At 55.1% G+C, this 20,058-nt stretch overlaps 1 protein-coding gene across 2 annotated transcripts in view; it reads left to right on the plus strand.

The window, feature by feature from the left end:
* The window catches only part of WASHC5 (WASH complex subunit 5), a 200,986-nt gene that overhangs the window by 134,247 nt on the left and 46,681 nt on the right, over window positions 1-20,058 (plus strand). For both annotated transcript variants that reach the window (XM_075352876.1, XM_075352877.1), the window contains 3 exons: window positions 1,973-2,139; window positions 2,459-2,534; window positions 2,911-3,021. In XM_075352876.1, the coding sequence (XP_075208991.1) occupies window positions 1,973-2,139; window positions 2,459-2,534; window positions 2,911-3,021 (354 nt within the window). The remainder of the gene's footprint in view (window positions 1-1,972; window positions 2,140-2,458; window positions 2,535-2,910; window positions 3,022-20,058) is intronic.

The following is a 20,058-nucleotide window of genomic DNA, read 5'->3' on the forward strand; positions in this document are numbered from 1 at the left end:
ATGCATCCTCCTCCTGGGATAGGCTGATTGGACGTAGTTCGTTTTCAAGGCTGGTCCAGTTGTTTATCATATCTGATAAAAGTCAGATGTGTCACAGAGAAAGCCTGTGAGTCCTGCTTCCCCCACCCAATCATTGAGAAAGCCTGTGAGTCCTGCTTCCCCCGCCCAATTATAGAGGAAGCCTGTGAGTCTTGCTTCCGCCATCCACTTATTGGAAAAGCCTGTGAGTCCTACTCTCATCACCCACTTTTAGAGAAAGCCTGTGAGTCCTGCTTCCCGCGCTCACTTATACGAAAAGCCTGTGAGTCCTGCTTCCCCCATCCACTTATTGGAAAAGCCTGTGAGTCCTGCTTCCCCCATCCACTTATTGGAAAAGCCTGTGAGTCCTGCTTCCCCCATCCACTTATTGGAAAAGCCTGTGAGTCCTGCTTCCTCCACCCACTCATAGAGAAAGCCTGTGAGTTCTGCTTCCCCCACCCACTTATAGGGAAAGCCTGTGAGTCCTGATTCCCTCTCCCACTTATAGAGAAAGCCTGTGAGCCCTGCTTCCCCCGCTCACTTATAGAGAAAGCCTGTGAGTCCTGCTTCCCCCGTCCACTTATAGAGAAAGCCTGTGAGTTCTGCTTCTCCCCTCAATTATAGGGAAAGCCTGTGAGTCCTGCTTCCCCGTCTCACTTATGGATAAAGCCTGTGAGACGTGGTTCCACGTCCACTTATAGGGAAAGCCTTTGAGTCCTGCTTCCACATCCACTTATCGAGAAAACCTGTGAGTCCTGCTTCTCCCGCCTACTTATATAAAAAGCCTGTGAGTCTTGTTTCCCCTGCCCACTTATAGAGAAATCCTGTGAGTCCTGCTTCCCCCACCCACTTATAGAGAAATCCTGTGAGTCCTGCTCCCACCACCCAATCATAAAAAAATCCTGCGAGTTCCCACCGCTCAATTATAGATTTATATATAGTTTTCCTTGATAACTGAGTAAACAGGGAGATGTCAATCACTGTGTCTGAATGAGTCGAGCAAGACTCACAGGCTTTCTCCATAATTGGGTGGTGGGATCAGGACTCGCAGCCTTTCTCCATAATTGGGTGGTGGGAGCAGGACTCGCAGCCTTTCTCCATAATTGGGTGGTGGGTGCAGGACTCGCTGCCTTTCTCCATAATTGGGTGGTGGGTGCAGGACTCGCAGCCTTTCTCCATAATTGGGTGGTGGGTGCAGGACTCACAGGCTTTCTACATAATTGGGCGGTGGGTGCATGACTCACAGCCTTTCTTCATAATTGTGTGGTGGGTGCAGGACTCGCAGGTTTTCTCTATAATCGGGCGGTGGGTGGAGGTCTCACAGGCTTTCTCTATAATTGGTTGGTGGGTGCAAGACTCGCAGGCTTTCTCTATAATCGGGCGGTGGGTGCAGGTCTCACAGGCTTTCTCTATAATTGGGTGGTGGGTGCAGGACTCGCAGGCTTTCTCTATAATTGGGTGATGGGTGCAGGACTCACAGGCTTTCTCTATAATCGGGCGGTGAGTGCAGGACTCACAGGCTTTCTCTATAATCGGGCGGTGGGTGCAGGACCCACATGCTTTCTCTATAATTGGGTGGTGGGATCAGGACTCACAGGCTTTCTCTATAATCGGGCGGTGGGTGCAGGTCTCACAGGCTTTCTCTATAATTGGGTGATGGGTGCAAGACTCACAGGCTTTCTCTATAATTGGGTGGTGGGTGCAGGACTCACAGGCTTTCTCTATAATCGGGTGATGGGTGCAAGACTCACAGGCTTTCTCTATAATTGGGTGGTGGGTGCAGAACTCACAGGCTTTCTCTATAATCGGGCGGTGGGTGCAGGACTCACAGGCTTTCTCTATAATCGGGCGGTGGGTGCAGGACTCACAGGCTTTCTCTATAACTGGGCGGTGCAATCAGGACATCTTCAGCATCCCCGGTTTTATGACTAATAGCCACTATGACTTTCTACAGGTTCAAGAGTTTCACCAGCTGGAGAGTAACCTTCAGGTCTGCCAGTTCCTTGCTGACACCCGGAGGTTTCTTCACCAGATGATTCGCACAATTAACATCAAAGAAGAGGTTTTGATCACCATGCACATCGTGGGGGACCTGTCCTACGCCTGGCAGCTCATCGACAGGTAAGTCTCAACTGACGGGGATGGCCGGACACATTTTGGTTTGTGCATAGTCTACGTGTTTGGTATTTATCCTGATCCCATAGTAATATTAGAGTGTAGTAATCCATGTGGCAATCCTTATGGATAAAGTAATAGAAAACAAATCATGGCAACACTTCCATTCAGCCCAGGGTACTTTGACTCTGAGGGCCTTCACCGGCAATGTAACTCTTATAATACTGATGCCTTACTTGGTGCAATTCTTTATTCCTGATAGCTGCTATGACATTGCTGCTTTTTGTTGCACAAGTGTAAATTATTAACACTTTGTTTGCACTAGCTTCACATCAATCATGCAGGAGAGCATCAGAGCCAATCCATCCATGGTCACCAAATTGCGAGCCACATTCCTGAAGGTAAGAGCCAATTTTTTTCTTCATACAGATGCAGCAGTGAAGTGATGCCAATATTTTAAAGCAGGGGTGCACAACTAGTCCTCAAGGGCCACCAACATTGCATGTTTTTTGGATTTCCTTAGCATTGCACAAGTGGTGGAGCAGGTCATTACATTATCACCTTTGCAATACTAATGAAATCCTGAAAACATGTCCTGTTGGTGGCCCTTCAGGACTGGAGTTGTTCACACCTGTATTAACGGGTCAGTAAACTTTTTTTTATTTGTTATATTTTGTATTTAGTAGTGTTGTGTTGCAGTTTTCCCAGTTGAAACCCTGGCAATGCAATGTGTCAACAGCAGATTGACGTTCTCCCACCCCTTCTTTTACATTACAGCTGGCATCTGCCCTGGACTTACCCTTATTGCGCATCAACCAAGCCAACAGCCCCGATCTGCTCAGCGTGTCTCAGTATTACTCTGGAGAGCTGGTGTCCTATGTAAGGAAGGTAAGTAATCAATCCCGTCCTCGCATAATGAGCCTCCATACGGTGATTGGGAACTGCATGGTATTTCTCTACCGCTAGTTATAACATTTTTTTGTCCATGATGACCATCAACCAACCAGTTTCATATGCCGTAATAAGGCATATGGGTCATGATCTCTCATTGGTAGTGGGCAGTGCCTTACAGTCAGGGTTAGAATAGCCCACCGGAGGACTGGAGGATTCCCTGGTGGGCCCAAACACTAGAACCTGCTGATACCGCGTAAATACAACACTTGTGTAAGCGATTCGTTCTCTGCTCTCAGGTTCTCTAACTCTAAAAATTCCTCAACCACTCATTACAACGGTTCACATGTAATTCTGCATTTCTGCAGCTGCAGGAGAAAAGGATTTGTGCATTTGGAAGAGTAGATAATTGTCAAATGAGCATTTGAAGGCACGTCCGATCTGCTCGCATCACCTGGTTGACGAGCAAAATGCTTGCTTGTTGGGTGATCGAATAGTTTAATCGAGCAAAGAAATATTTCTTTGTCGCTCCATTGGGAGACCCAGACAATTGTTTTTTGTTTTTTGTTTTTTGACAATTGGGTGTATAGCTTCTGCCTCTGGAGGCCACACAAAGTAATTACACTTTAAAAAGTGTAACCCCTCCCCTCTGCTATACACCCTCCTGTGCATCACGGGCCCCTCAGTTTTTTGCTTTGTGTTGAAGGAGGCACACATTCACGCAAGCTCCACGTTTTAGTCAGCAGCAGCTGCTGACTTTATCGGATGGAAGAAAAGAGGGCCCCTATGGGGCCCCCGGCATGCTCCCTTCTCACCCCACTCAGGTCGGCGGTGTTGTTAAGGTTGAGGTACCCATTGCGGGTACACAGGCTGGAGCCACATGCCGTTTTCCTTCCCCATCCCTTAGGGGCTCTGGGGAAGTGGGATCCTATCCGGTCATCCAGACACTGGGACCGGTCTCCCTCCGCAGCCCCTGGGGGAATCTGCCGGACAGGAGACGGAGTATCGTCAGGGACATGGCCCTGCATCCACAGGTACTCTGTGTCCCTGTTGGGACGGCGCATAAAGCACCTTGGGCCCGGACGCTGCAGCGACTGCGGCGGGGATATGGGTCCGGGACTACCGCGCCGACCGTGCACTGCCGGCCGGCCGCGGTTTTAACTTTAGTCCCCGGCTTTTGCGGCCTAGTATTGGATTCTCCCGCCCCCAGGCCTGCCAGTCAGGGAAAAGGGCGGGACGGTCGGTATGACGCCGACAGTGAGGGCTGGAGTACACTGAGCTGTCCTCCGCCCCCCTCACTACTCACGCTGGGGCACCAGATTCCCGCACTTTTGTGACTACGCCCACGCCTCCCTCCTCCTCAGAGAACGCCGTCAGCCATTTTTTCAGCACAGTCTGCGGTGGAGAACTTCTGGCTGCAGCTGAGGGAGACCCGGGGCAGGGAATCTGGTGGCCACACAAGTGGTTGGTAAGCCACACCGGTCTGCCGGTGCTGGACTCCCCAGAGTGCCGAACTGTATATATATATATATATCCTTTGTATATACATTGGCTGTTTCGGCTGTACTGTAACTTGGGGCTATATATATCCCTCAGTGTTCACGGTGATCCCTTACTGATCTCTTGGAGGACAACAACATGTCGTCTGCAAAGAGCAAGGGTACCAGGGCACAGGCCTTTTTTGCAACCTGTACCTCATGTGCGGCTATGCTACCTGCAGGTTCCACCTACCCTCATTGTGTGCAATGCTCGGCCCCTGTGACACTCACTCAGCCGGAGCCTCACGCACTGGTGGGACCCCCGGCTCAGGTAGAGACACCGGTTCCCACTGTCCAGGTGACAGGGACAGAGTTTGCAGTTTTGGCTGACAAACTGTCTGAGTCGCTTTCACAGTCCATGGCTCAGTTTATGGACAAATGGTCTGCTAAGATACTAGAAGCCTTGCAGTCCAGACCAACAACACAGATGCAGGGCACTGTGTGTTATTCGTCCCCAGGTCCCCCTCAGTTGGCGCAGCAATCTGCTCCTGAGGTGACACATAGGTCCCACGGTGAGGACTCCGACTCGGACCGCAGTCCCAGACCGGTGAAGCGGGCTCGCTATGGACCTTCCTCCACTTCATCACGCTGCTCAGGGTCTCAGCATGAGGACTCTCTAGAGGATGAAGAGGAAAGCGCAGCTCAGGGCTCAGACCCTGACGGTGCTCTCAATCTAGATACACCTGAAGGGGACGCCATAGTAAATGACCTTATAGCGTCCATCAACCAGGTGCTAGAAATTTCTCCTCCAACTCCAACTGTAGAGGAGGCGGCTTCACAGCAAGAGAAACACCAGTTTCGGTTTCCCAAACGTACACGGAGTGCCTTTGTCGATCACTCTAATTTCAGGGATGCTGTCCAGAAGCACAGAGCATACCCGGACAAGCGTTTTACTAAGCGCCTTAATGACACACGTTATCCCTTCCCCCCGGAAGTAGTGAAGGGTTGGGCTCAGTGTCCAAAAGTGGATCCTCCAGTCTCTAGGCTGGCGGCCAGATCTGTGGTTTCAGTGGCAGATGGCTCATCGCTCAAGGATGCCACTGACAGGCAAATAGAGCTCATGATGAAATCCATCTATGAAGCCATAGGAGCATCTTTTGCTCAGGCATTTGCGGCAGTGTGGGCGCTCCAAGCTATCTCAGCTTGTCTGTCTGAGATTACGGCGGTCACACGCACCGCTACTCCGCAGGTTGTGTCTCTGACTTCTCAGGCGTCGGCTTTTTCGTCCTACGCCATGAACGCCGTCCTGGACTCGGTAAGCCGTTCAGCGGTAGCATCCGCCAATTCGGTGGCAGTCCGCAGAGCCATGTGGCTATGCGAATGGAAGGCAGACTCTGCCTTCAAGAAATTCTTAACCGGTTTGCCATTTTCTGGCGACCGTTTGTTTGGCGAGCAATTGGACGAAATTATTAAACAATCCAAGGGAAAGGACTCGTCCTTACCCCAGTCTAAACAAAACAAACCTCAACAGCGGAAGTTTCAATCGAGGTTTCAGTCCTTTCGGCCCTCGGCCAAGTCACGTTCCTCCACGTCAAACAGGTCGGAGAAGGGCCAGAGAAACCCTTCTGCATGGCGGTCTAAGGCACGGCCTAAAAAGACCGCCGGAGGCACCGCCACCAAGGCGGCCTCTTCATGACTCTCGGCCTCCCCAAACCGCATCCTCGGTCGGTGGCAGGCTCTCCCGCTTTTGCGACGCCTGGTGGCCACATGTCCAAGACCGATGGGTGAGAGACATTCTGTCTCACGGTTACAGGATAGAGTTCATCTCTCGTCCTCCAACTCGTTTCTTCACAACATCTCCGCCCCCAGAGCGAGCCGCTGCACTCTTTCAGGCGGTGAATGCGCTGAAGGCAGAAGGAGTGGTGATTCCCGTTCCCCCTCAGGAACATGGTCACGGCTTCTACTCCAACTTGTTCGTGGTGCCAAAAAAGGACGGATCTTTCCGTCCCGTTCTAGACCTCAAACTGCTCAACAAGCATGTCAGCACCAGAAGGTTTCGGATGGAATCTCTCCGCTCGGTCATCGCCTCAATGTCACAAGGAGACTTCCTAGCATCGATAGACATCAAGGATGCTTATCTCCATGTGCCGATCGCACCCGAACATCAACGTTTCTTGCGTTTCGCCATTGGGGACGAACACCTTCAGTTCGTGGCACTGCCATTCGGCTTGGCGACAGCCCCACGGGTCTTCACCAAGATCATGGCAACAGTGGTGGCGGTCCTACACTCTCAGGGCCACTCGGTGATCCCTTACTTAGACGATCTCCTAGTCAAGGCACCCTCCTGGGTGGCTTGCCAGCACAGCCTGACCATTGCCCTGGAGACTCTCCAGAGGTTCGGGTGGATCATCAATTTCCCAAAGTCAAAATTGACACCGACCCAATCCCTGACTTACCTCGGGATGGAGTTTCATACCCTGTCAGCGATAGTGAAGCTTCCGCTGGACAAACAGCGTTCACTACAGACAGGGGTCCAATCTCTTCTTCGGGGTCAGTCACACTCTTTGAGACGCCTTATGCACTTCCTAGGGAAGATGGTGGCAGCAATGGAAGCAGTTCCCTTTGCGCAGTTTCATCTGCGTCCACTTCAGTGGGACATTCTCCGCAAATGGGACAAGAGGTCGACGTCCCTCGACAGGAACGTTTCCCTGTCAAGAGCAGCCAAAACCTCCCTTCAGTGGTGGCTTCTTCCCACTTCTTTGTCGAAGGGAAAATCCTTCCTGCCCCCATCCTGGGCTGTGGTCACGACAGACGCGAGCCTGTCAGGGTGGGGAGCGGTCTTCCTCCACCACAGGGCTCAGGGAACCTGGACTCCGACAGAGTCCTCCCTGCAGATCAACGTTCTGGAGATAAGGGCAGTGTATCTAGCCCTAAAAGCGTTCCAGCGGTGGCTGGAGGGCAGGCAGATCCGAATACAGTCGGACAACGCCACGGCGGTTGCATACATCAACCACCAGGGCGGCACACGCAGTCGTCAAGCCTTCCAAGAAGTTCGGCGGATTCTGCTGTGGGCGGAAGCCACAGCCTCCACCATCTCCGCAGTTCACATCCCGGGCGTAGAAAACTGGGAAGCAGACTTTCTCAGTCGCCAGGGCATGGACGCAGGGGAATGGTCTCTTCACCCGGACGTGTTTCAAGAGATCTGTTGCCGCTGGGGAACGCCGGACGTCGATCTAATGGCGTCTCGGCACAACAACAAAGTCCCGGCATTCATGGCACGGTCTCAGGATCACAGGGCGCTGGCGGCAGATGCGTTAGTTCAGGACTGGTCGCAGTTTCGACTACCCTATGTATTTCCCCCTCTGGCACTTCTTCCCAGAGTGTTACGCAAGATCAGGTCCGACTGCAGGCGCGCCATCCTCGTCGCTCCAGACTGGCCGAGGAGGTCGTGGTACCCGGATCTGTGGCACCTCACGGTGGGGCAACCGTGGGCACTCCCAGACCGACCAGACTTGCTGTCTCAAGGGCCATTTTTCCATCTGAATTCTGCGGCCCTCAACCTGACTGTGTGGCCATTGAGTCTTGGCTCCTAGCCTCATCAGGTTTATCTCAAGATGTCATTGCCACCATGAGACAGGCCAGGAAATCAACGTCCGCCAAGATCTACCACAGGACTTGGAAGATCTTCTTAGCCTGGTGCTCGGATAGGGGTTTTGCTCCCTGGCCGTTTGCATTGCCCACTTTTCTTTCCTTTCTTCAATCAGGATTGGACAAGGGTTTGTCTCTTGCCTCCCTCAAGGGACAAGTGTCGGCGCTTTCAGTGTTTTTTCAAAAGCGTCTAGCCAGACTCTCGCAGGTCCGCACGTTCCTGCAGGGAGTTTGCCACATAGTCCCACCTTACAAGCGTCCGCTAGAACCCTGGGATCTTAACAAGGTGCTGACGGCTCTCCAGAAGCCACCTTTCGAGCCGATGCGGGAGATCTCTCTATCTCGCCTTTCACAGAAAGTGGCCTTCCTAGTGGCAGTCACTTCACTTAGGAGAGTGTCTGAGCTAGCAGCGCTGTCATGCAAAGTCCCCTTCCTGGTCTTTCACCAGGATAAGGTGGTCCTGCGTCCGGTCCCGGAATTTCTCCCCAAGGTGGTATCCTCTTTTCATCTCAATCAGGATATCTCCTTGCCTTCTTTTTGCCCTCATCCAGTTCACCAATGTGAAAAGGATTTGCACTTGTTAGACCTCGTGAGAGCACTCAGAATCTACATTTCTCGCACGGCGCCCCTGCGCCATTCGGATGCGCTCTTTGTCCTTGTCGCTGGCCAGCGTAAGGGGTCTCAGGCTTCCAAGTCAACCTTGGCTAGGTGGATCAAGGAACCGATTCTTGAAGCCTACCGTTCATCGGGGCTTCAGATTCCTTCAGGGCTTAAAGCCCATTCTACCAGGGCCGTAGGCGCGTCCTGGGCTCTGCGGCACCAGGCTACGGCTCAGCAGGTGTGTCGGGCGGCTACCTGGTCGAGTCTGCACACCTTCACTAAACACTATCAGGTGCATGCCTATGCTTCGGCAGAGGCTAGCCTAGGTAGGCAAGTCCTTCAGGCGGCAATTGCCCACCTGTAAGAGGGGGCCGGTTTCCGGCTCTTTTTATCGAGGTATTCTGTTACCCACCCAGGGATTGCTTTTGGACATCCCAATTGTCTGGGTCTCCCAATGGAGCGACAAAGAAGAAGGGAATTTTGTTTACTTACCGTAAATTCCTTTTCTTCTAGCTCCTATTGGGAGACCCAGCACCCGCCCCTGTTCCCTTCGGGCTGTTGTTTTTTTGTGTACACATGTTGTTCATGTTCAATTGTTCTTTGGTTAATGGTTCAGTTCTCCGAACATCCTTCGGATTGAATTTACCTTAGACCAATTTATAAGTTTCCTCCTTCCTGCTTTGGCACCAAAACTGAGGGGCCCGTGATGCACGGGAGGGTGTATAGCAGAGGGGAGGGGTTACACTTTTTAAAGTGTAATTACTTTGTGTGGCCTCCAGAGGCAGAAGCTATACACCCAATTGTCAAAAAACAAAAAACAATTGTCTGGGTCTCCCAATAGGAGCTAGAAGAAGAAGGGAATTTTGTTACTTACCGTAAATTCCTTTTCTTCTAGCTCCTATTGGGAGACCCAGACGATTGGGTGTATAGCTACTGCCTCCGGAGGCCACACAAAGCATTACACTAAAAAGTGTAAGGCCCCTCCCCTTCTGGCTATACACCCCCAGTGGGATCACTGGCTCACCAGTTTTAGTGCAAAAGCAAGAAGGAGGAAAGCCAATAACTTGGTTAAACAAATTCACTCCGAGTAACATCGGAGAACTGAAAAACCGTTCAACATGAACAACATGTGTACCCGAAAAAACCCAAAAATCCCGAAGGACAACAGGGCGGGTGCTGGGTCTCCCAATAGGAGCTAGAAGAAAAGGAATTTACGGTAAGTAACAAAATTCCCTTCTTCTTCGGCGCTCCATTGGGAGACCCAGACGATTGGGACGTCCAAAAGCTGTCCCTGGGTGGGTAAAGAAATACCTCATGTTAGAGCTGCGAAGACAGCCCTCCCCTACGGGGAGGCAACTGCCGCCTGCAGGACTCTTCTACCTAGGCTGGCGTCCGCCGAAGCATAGGTATGCACCTGATAATGTTTGGTGAAAGTGTGCAGACTCGACCAGGTAGCTGCCTGGCACACCTGTTGAGCCGTAGCCTGGTGTCGCAATGCCCAGGACGCACCCACGGCTCTGGTAGAATGGGCCTTCAGCCCTGATGGAACCGGAAGCCCAGCAGAACGGTAGGCTTCAAGAATTGGTTCTTTGATTCATCGAGCCAGGGTGGCCTTAGAAGCCTGCGACCCTTTGCGCTTACCAGCGACAAGGACAAAGAGTGCATCCGAACGGCGCAGGGGCGCCGTGCGGGAAATGTAGATTCTGAGTGCTCTCACCAGATCTAACAAATGTAAATCCTTCTCATACCGATGAACTGCATGAGGACAAAACGAAGGCAAAGAGATATCCTGATTAAGATGAAAAGAGGATACCACCTTCGGGAGAAACTCCTGAATGGGGCGCAGCACTACCTTGTCCTGGTGGAAGACCAGGAAGGGAGCCTTGGAAGACAGCGCTGCTAGCTCAGACACTCTCCGAAGAGATGTGATCGCTACCAGAAAAGCCACTTTCTATGATAGTCTAGAACAGGGGTGGGGAACCTTTTTTCTGTCGGGGGCCATTTGGAAATTTCTACCAACCTTCGGGGGCCGCACAAAATTATCAATGTTTAAATGACCCTGCTATATTGGGTGAAGCAATTAATTAACTGGGGGCATGGGGCTGGGGGCACAGACACCACACGCGGGGCTGGGGGCACAGACACCACACGCGGGGCTGGGGGCACAGACACCACACGCGGGGCTGGGGGCACAGACACCACACGCAGGGCTGGGGGCACAGACACCACACGCGGGGCTGGGGGCACAGACACCACACGCGGGGCTGGGGGCACAGACACCACACGCGGGGCTGGGGGCACAGACACCACACGCGGGGCTGGGGGCACAGACACCACACGCGGGGCTGGGGGCACAGACACCACACGCGGGGCTGGGGGCACAGACACCACACGCGGGGCTGGGGGCACAGACACCACACGCGGGGCTGGGGGCACAGACACCACACGCGGGGCTGGGGGCACAGACACCACACGCGGGGCTGGGGGCACAGACACCACACGCGGGGCTGGGGGCACAGACACCACACGCGGGGCTGGGGGCACAGACACCACACGCGGGGCTGGGGGCACAGACACCACACGCGGGGCTGGGGGCACAGACACCACACGCGGGGCTGGGGGCACAGACACCACACGCGGGGCTGGGGGCACAGACACCACACGCGGGGCTGGGGGCACAGACATCACTGTGGGGAGGCACAGACATCACTGTGGGGAGGCACAGACATCACTGTGGGGAGGCACAGACACCACTGTGGGGAGGCACAGACACCACTGTGGGGAGGTACAGACACCACTGTGGGGAGGCACAGACACCACTGTGGGGAGGCACAGACACCACTGTGGGGAGGCACAGACACCACTGTGGGGAGGCACAGACACCACTGTGGGGAGGCACAGACACCACTGTGGGGAGGCACAGACACCACTGTGGGGAGGCACAGACACCACTGTGGGGAGGCACAGACATCACTGTGGGGGGAGGCACAGACATCACTGTGGGGGGAGGCACAGACATCACTGTGGGGGGAGGCACAGACATCACTGTGGGGGGCGGCACAGACATCACTGTGGGGGGCGGCACAGACATCACTGTGGGGGGCGGCACAGACATCACTGTGGGGGGCGGCACAGACATCACTGTGGGGGGCGGCACAGACATCACTGTGGGGGGCTGCACAGACATCACTGTGGGGGGCTGCACAGACATCACTGTGGGGGGCTGCACAGACATCACTGTGGGGGCTGCACAGACATCACTGGGGGGGGCTGCACAGACATCACTGGGGGGGGCTGCACAGACATCACTGGGGGGGGCTGCACAGACATCACTGGGGGGGGCTGCACAGACATCACTGGGGGGGGCTGCACAGACATCACTGGGGGGGGCTGCACAGACATCACTGGGGGGGGCTGCACAGACATCACTGGGGGGGCTGCACAGACATCACGGGGGGGCTGCACACACGACTGGGGGGGCTGCACACACGACTGGGGGGGCTGCACACACGACTGGGGGGGTGCACACAGGACTGGGGGGGTGCACACAGAACTGGGGGGGTGCACACAGGACTGGGGGGGTGCACACAGGACTGGGGGGGTGCACACAGGACTGGGGGGGTGCACACAGGACTGGGGGGGTGCACACAGGACTGGGGGGGTGCACACAGGACTGGGGGGTGCACACAGGACTGGGGGAGGGGTGCACACAGGACTGGGGGAGGGGTGCACACAGGACTGGGGGAGGGGTGCACACAGGACTGGGGGAGGGGTGCACACAGGACTGGGGGAGGGGTGCACACAGGACTGGGGGAGGGGTGCACACAGGACTGGGGGGGTGCACACAGGACTGGGGGGTGCACACAGGACTGGGGGGTGCACACAGGACTGGGGGAGGGGTGCACACAGGATTGGGGGGGTGCAAACAGGACTACTGGGTGATGGGCTGCACACAGGACATTGGGGGGCTGCACACAGGACTGGGGGAGGGGTGCACACAGGACATTGGGGGCCACACTGCGCTGAGAGTTTCATGCAACTCTGGGGGAGAAGGTTTACAGAACTGGTGTGGGGAGGCACAAAGCATTGGGCAGGGCACATAGCAGCAGAGGGTCGGCGCTGGACTCACAGCAGCATTGCACTCACATCACCGGAGTGCAGGAGCCGGACACACTGCATCAGAACTTGAAGGAGAAGGCAGGCACTGATCTCCGGAGGGCAGGGGGCGGACACACAAGGCTAGAAACTGTGAGGCTGCTGTGGACCCGCCCACAATTTGCACTGGCCGACGGGAGAACACATTGCAGCACAAACAGCAATGTGTGGATTTAAAGGGCCGGCGGCAGCAAACCGCGGTGACAGCACCAGCACTGCCTCCCCCGGGAATCTGCCCGGGGGCCACATAAAAGGTCATGGCGGGCCGCATGCGGCCCGCGGGCCGGAGGTTCCCCACCCCTGGTCTAGAAAGTGAAACCTCCCTCAGAGGCTCGAAGGGCGGCTTCTGGAGGGCAACTAGTACCCTGTTCAGATCCCATGGATCTAACGGCCGCTTGTACGGGGGTGCAATATGACAAACCCCCTGCAGGAACGTGCGCACCTTAGGAAGTCGTGCTAGACGCTTCTGAAAAAAGACGGATAGCGCCGAGACTTGCCCTTTAAGGGAGCCGAGCGACAAACCTTTTTCTAACCCAGATTGCAGGAAAGAAAGAAAGGTAGGCAATGCAAATGGCCAGGGAGACACTCCCTGAGCAGAGCACCAGGATAAGAATATCCTCCACGTTCTGTGGTAGATCTTAGCGGACGTGGGCTTCCTAGCCTGTCTCATGGTGGCAACGACCCCTTGGGATAATCCTGAAGACCCTAGGATCCAGGACTCAATGGCCACACAGTCAGGTTCAGGGCCGCAGAATTCCGATGGAAAAACGGCCCTTGGGACAGTAAGTCTGGTCGGTCTGGTAGTGCCCACGGTTGGCCGACCGTGAGATGCCACAGATCCGGATACCACGCCCTCCTTGGCCAGTCTGGGGCGACGAGTATGACGCGGCTGCAGTCGGATCTGATCTTGCGTAGCACTCTGGGCAAGAGTGCCAGAGGTGGAAACACATAAGGGAGCCGGAACTGCGACCAATCTGCACTAAGGCGTCTGCCGCCAGAGCTCTGTGATCGCGGGACCGTGCTATGAAGGTTGGGACCTTGTTGTTGTGCCTGGACGCCATTAGGTCGACGTCCGGCCTTCCCCAGCGGCTACAGATTTCCTGAAACACGTCCGGGTGAAGGGACCATTCTCCTGCGTCCATGCCCTGGCGGCTGAGGAAGTCTGCTTCCCAGTTTTCTACGCCGGGGATGTGAACTGCGGATACGGTGGAGGCCGTGGCTTCCACCCACATCATAATCCGCCGGACTTCCTGGAAGGCTTGCCGACTGCGTGTCCCCCCTTGGTGATTGATGTATGCCACCGCTGTGGAGTTGTCCGATTGAATTCGGATCTGCTTCCCTTCCAGCCACTGTTGGAAGGCTAGTAGGGCAAGATACACTGCTCTGATTTCCAGAACATTGATCTGAAGGGTGGACTCCTGCTGAGTCCACGTACCCTGAGCCCTGTGGTGGAGAAACACTGCTCCCCACCCTGACAGACTCGCGTCTGTCGTGACTACCGCCCAAGAAGGTGGTAGGAAGGATCTTCCCTGTGATAATGAGGTGGGAAGAAGCCACCATTGCAGAGAGTCCTTGGCCGTCTGTGAAAGGGATACTTTCCTGTTCAGGGATGTTGACTTCCCGTCCCATTGGCGGAGAATGTCCCAATAAAGAGGACGCAGATGAAACTGCGCAAACGGAACCGCCTCCATTGCCGCCACCATCTTCCCGAGGAAGTGCATGAGGCGTCTTAAGGAGTGCGACTGACCGTGACGGAGAGTCTGCACCCCGGTCTGTAGTGACCGCTGCTTGTCCAGCGGAAGCTTCACTAGCGCTGAGAGGGTATGAAACTCCATGCCAAGATACGTTAGTGATTGGGTCGGTGACAGGTTTGACTTTGAGAAGTTGATAATCCACCCGAACGTCTGGAGAGACTCCAGCGCAACATTCAGGCTGAGTTGGCATGCCTCTTGAGAGGGTGCCTTGACAAGTAGATCGTCCAAGTAAGGGATCACAGAGTGTCCCTGTGAGTGCAAGACTGCTACCACTGCCGCCATGACCTTGGTGAACACCCGTGGGGCTGTCGCCAGACCAAATGGCAGAGCTACGAACTGGAGATGTTCGTCTCCTATCACAAAACGTAGAAAACGTTGGTGCTCTGTAGCAATCGGCACGTGGAGATAAGCATCTTTGATGTCTATTGATGCTAGGAAATTTCCTTGAGACATTGAGGCAATGACGGAGCGGAGGGTTTCATCCGGAACCGCCTGGCCTCCACGTGCTTGTTGAGCAGTTTTGGGTCCAGAACGGAACGGAAAGAGCCGTCCTTTTTTGGCACCACAACCAGATTGGAGGAAAACCGTGTCTTGTTCCTGAAGAGGAACAGGGATTACCACTCCTTCTGCCTGCAGAAGAGCATCGGCTCGGTGGGGAGGTGGGGACGTTCTGAAGAATCGAGTCGGAGGACGAGAACAGAACTCTGTCCTGTGCACGTGGGCACAATGTCCCTCACCCACCGGTCTGTGACCTGTGGCAGCTAAATGTCGCCAAAGGCGAGCGAGTCTGCCATCAACCGCGGATGCGGAGAGATGAGAGAGCTGAGAGTCATGAGGAGACCGCCTTGGTAGCGGTTCCTCCGGCTGCCTTCCTTGGGCGTGATTGAGCCCCCGGAAGCTGAGCCCCTCTGAGGCTTTTCAGCTCTTTTGGACGAGGACAATTGGGACCTGCCCGAGCTTGGGAAGGACCGAAACCTCGACTGTCCTACTAGGACAGCATTAATAGGGTAAGTCGCAATGCAGACATTGCGAGGTTACGGACGCCCCTGCGGCACAAATGTACATATGCTCAAGACCAGCTGTGCAAGAACAGCTGAAAAGCTTAGGGTGCCCATACGGCTGTAAATGCCGGAGCAACCGACACGCCGATAGCCTCATAGACAGATTTCAACCAGAGTCCATCTGTCTAGCATCTTCAAGTGAAGTCCCATCTCCACTGCAACTATGCTCTAGCCGCAAGCCTGGAGATTGGAGAATCCAGCTTTGGACCCTGGGTCCCGCGCTTGACCACGTCAGGGGGAAAAGGATAACGTGTATCCTTAATACGTTTGGAGAAAACGCTTATCTGGTAAGCGTGGTGTTCCTGGACTGCTTCTCTGAAGTCAGCGTGGCCAGAAAAATACTCAATATACGTTTGAGCTACTGAAATGGGACTTCTCCTGCTGTGAAGCTGACTCCTCCGCTGGGGGAGCTGAGGGAGAAAGATCCAACATTCCATTGATGGACGCTATAGGATCATTCCTTATGGCGTCACCATCCGGTGTATCCGGATTGAGAGCGGTGTCAGGATCAAAGTCCTGATGAGCTACGTCTGCCTCATCATACAGAGAGCCTCCTGGGACCCCCCCGGAGCACCGATTTTATTCCAAATGAGGGTGGCCAGGGAGCAATGATCCAGATTGCCCATGGCCTGTCCGGACTGCAAGTCTCTATCCCATTGCAACTCCATCCCTGTCCTTGGACAGGGTTGACAGGTGGTTCCTTTGGCCACGTCTAGTAGAGACCCCGGCTGACCAAGTGCTACAGGGGAGCATTGCACACAATGGGGTTCAGTGCCGTGGAACAGTATCACATGCAGTAAAAACAGCATCGAAAGCCTGTGTTGCTTATATGCTGCTGCCGGCTAGCCATCTAGGATATAGAGCCAAGAATGGCGACCGTACAGTGCAATGTATAGCATACAAGCATAAAGTACAAATGAACACTGCAGCACATGCAATACAAGCAGCATAGAAAACCTGTGCCTTGGCACCCCTGCTTTTCTGCTGCTGTAGACTAGCCATCTAGGGGAATATAGCCCAGAATAGCGACCATACAGTGCAATGTATAGCATACAAGCATAAGTACAAATGAACACTGCAACCCCTGCAATACAAGCAGCATAGAAAAAAACCTGTGCCTCAGCACCCTTGCTTTTCTGCTGCTGTAGTCTAGTCATTCTAGGCGAAAATAGCCCAGACTAGCGACCGTACAGTGCAGTGTATAGCATACAAGCATAAATACACATGAACACTTCAGTACATGCAATACAAGCAGCATGGAAAGCCTGTGCCTTAGCACCCCTGCTTTCCTGCTGCTGATGTGTCGCCATCTAAGAGGGCATATAGCCAAAAATAGCGACCTATGCAGTGTAAGCATAAAATACAAATGGACAACTGCGGTATTTAGTGGGGTCAGCACTTCAGGTGCCGCTTACCGCCCGCCTATAAGCGGGTGTGTGGTCGCCCTAGTCCTGTGCCTGGTTGCCCAGAGTCCGATCTCTCAGCTCGGACTGCAGGAATGGCTGCCGGCGTCCTTCTCCAGCTCGTGTGGGTAGGGGCGGGCCGAGGGCGTGCCCCCAAGTCAGAGCGGGAAACCGGCGTCCCACAGTGTCCAGTGAGAGGGCTGGAGCATGTAAATAAGGCTCCAGCCCTCGGCGCTGCTGATTGTACAGCGTCTCTCCCCTACCCTGATTGACAGGGTGGGGGCGGGAACGAAGCGGAGCTAGGCCGCAAAAGCCGGGGACTGGATTTATAAGCGCCGCCGCCGTAAAAGCGCGGTCGGCGCTAAGTCCCCGGCGCACTACAAGTCCCAGCCGCGCCGCCGCTCCCGGAGCGTCCGGCGCGGTAGTTCCCCATACATAAAGTCACTCAGCTAGGCTGCAGTGACTGTAACCCTTTACTGTCCCCGGCGCACTAGCACACCCAGCAAGTCTGGAGTGTGCTGTGCCTGTGTGTACGGGGACACAGAGTACCTGAATGGTGCAGGGCCATGTCCCTGAACGGTACCCAGCTCCGTATCCAGCAGGTTCAATGGGTCTGTGGATGGAGCCCGGCCTCAGGGCTTTGGGGCCGGTAAGATCCCACTTCCTCAGAGCCCCTCAGGGGGATGGGGAAGGAAAAACAGCATGTGGGCTCCAGCCGCCGTACCAGCAATAGGTACCTCAACCTTACAAACCACCAGCGGGGTGAGAAGGGAGCATGCTGGGGGCCCTATATGGGCCCTCTTTTCTTCCATCCGATATAGTCAGCAGCTACTGCTGACTAAACAGTGGAGCTATGCGTGGATGTCTGACCTCCTTCGCACAAAGCAGAAAACTGGTGAGCCAGTGATCCCACTGGGGGTGTATAGCCAGAAGGGGAGGGGCCTTACACTTTTTAGTGTAATGCTTTGTGTGGCCTCCGGAGGCAGTAGCTATACACCCAATCGTCTGGGTCTCCCAATGGAGCGCCGAAGAAAAGGAATTTACGGTAAGTAAACAAAATTCCCTTCTTTTTCTCTATCGTTTCATTGGGGGACACAGGACCATGGATGTATGCTGCTGTGACTAGGAGGCTGACACTAAGTAGACATAAAAAAAGTTAGCTCCTTCCTGGCAGTGTACACCCTGAGCCGGAGGCGGATCTATCCAGTTTTTTGCTTAGTGTCGTAGGAGGCTGAAGTGGGCCCATATCTCTGTAGGCCAACCTCAGCCTAGGCTATTCCTTTTTTCCGTTTTTTGCTATTACGGCGCCACTCAGCCTTCTCATCTTCTAGCCCTTTGTCTCTGCTGCAGGGTAAAAGTCCCCGCATCAGAGAGAACCCTCGCCTGCTCCTTCCCTCCGGGGTACCGTCCCCAGGGTTGCTTGAGGCTCGAGACGCCAAGCCCTCTCCCCCTCCTGCCCCATGGTACCGTCCCAGGGACTGCTTGGGGTCGAACATTTTGTTTAAGGGCACACTCCCCGTCCTCCCCTACGGTACCGTCCTAAGGGGTGCTTCTGGTGGAGGCGGCGTTGAATCTCTGCAACCCGTGGCTTCCCCATCCAGGACCCGGTGACAGGATCGCAGGCTCTGCAGCGCAGGAGCGCTCAGCAGCACCAGGCCTCCCCCAGCGTTTCCCTTCTACCCTGGGCCCAGGCAGAGGATCCGGTCACTGCAGCGCAGGAGCGCTCTGCAGTTTTCTCCACAGCTCCCCAGCATTCCCCCCTGGTGTCTCCCAGGGGCAGACTGGGCTCACCGGCAGCCGCAGCAGGCAAGGATGGGACCGTGGATCAGAGCGGCACCGCCAGGACGCAGGTAGGATCTCCTCCGTGCGCAGCGCTGCGCTCCCAGCTGCCGCTCACTAATTTAGCCCCCGGCTTCGGGCCTACCTCCGGCCCGAGCGCTCCGCCCCCCCCCCTGTTTGCGCGCGCGCTTTTCCGGCCACGCCCCCCGCTTCTCCTGCCCGAGACAGCCAGCTCAGTCCTTTGGCACGCCCCCCTCCTCCCCACCGTCCCCTGCAATACAGGACCCAGGGAGAGGATCGCAGCTGCAGCGCAGGAGCGCTCTGCAACACCAGGCCTCCCCAGCGTTCACTTCTACCCTGGGCCCAGGCAGGGGATCGTGGTCACTGCAGCGCAGGAGCGCTCAGCAGTTTTCCCCAGCTCCTCCAGCGTACAGCAACTCACCAGCAGGCAGGATGGGGCCGAGGATCGCGGTGACGCCGGCAGGACGCAGGTAAGACTTATTTGCGCTCAGCGCTGCGCTCCCGGCGGGCCGCCCACTAATCTAGTCCCCGGCTTCGGCCTACCTCCCCTTGCACGCCCTACAACAAAAAAAAAAATAAAAAAAAATGAAGGGCTGCGCTTTTCTTCAGCAGTGCTGTCCCCGCAGTTTTCTGAGACCTCTGCTGACCTGGAAAGGACACAGGACCTGCGTGAGTGCTGCTCCTCCTTAGGAACAGACTATATCTTTTCTCCTTATTTTTTCTTATTTTCCCCTATCTCCTGTCTCCTCCCTAACGTCACTAGTGGGTTCCCTAAGCAATGGTTAAACCTAGTCACCCCATCCAAGCCGGGCCCCTTTATAGCGGACTCTGCAGGCACAGCCTGCAAGGAAAATTCTCCCAAGCCAGTCCTCCCCCCCGCTCGGCTTGCGCCCCAGACCAACTGCCATGCAGATTGCCCCAATCACCGCCAGCGTCCCCGTCGCTGTCGCTACTGCAGCATTATAGGACACCCCGAGATCCACTGCGCTCCCTCCCCCGGAGTGGTAGACCCCTCTGTCCCAGTCTGTGGACTCTCGTCCAAGGGCGTCTCTAACCATCGCGCAGGCGTTGCAGTCGCTCCCTACGCCCGACCATGCTCCCCCGGTCCAGCTGCCTCTGGACAACAGTCGGTCTG

The sequence above is a fragment of the Anomaloglossus baeobatrachus genome, chromosome 6 (genome assembly GCF_048569485.1).
Source record: "Anomaloglossus baeobatrachus isolate aAnoBae1 chromosome 6, aAnoBae1.hap1, whole genome shotgun sequence".
Lineage (NCBI taxonomy): Eukaryota > Metazoa > Chordata > Amphibia > Anura > Aromobatidae > Anomaloglossus > Anomaloglossus baeobatrachus.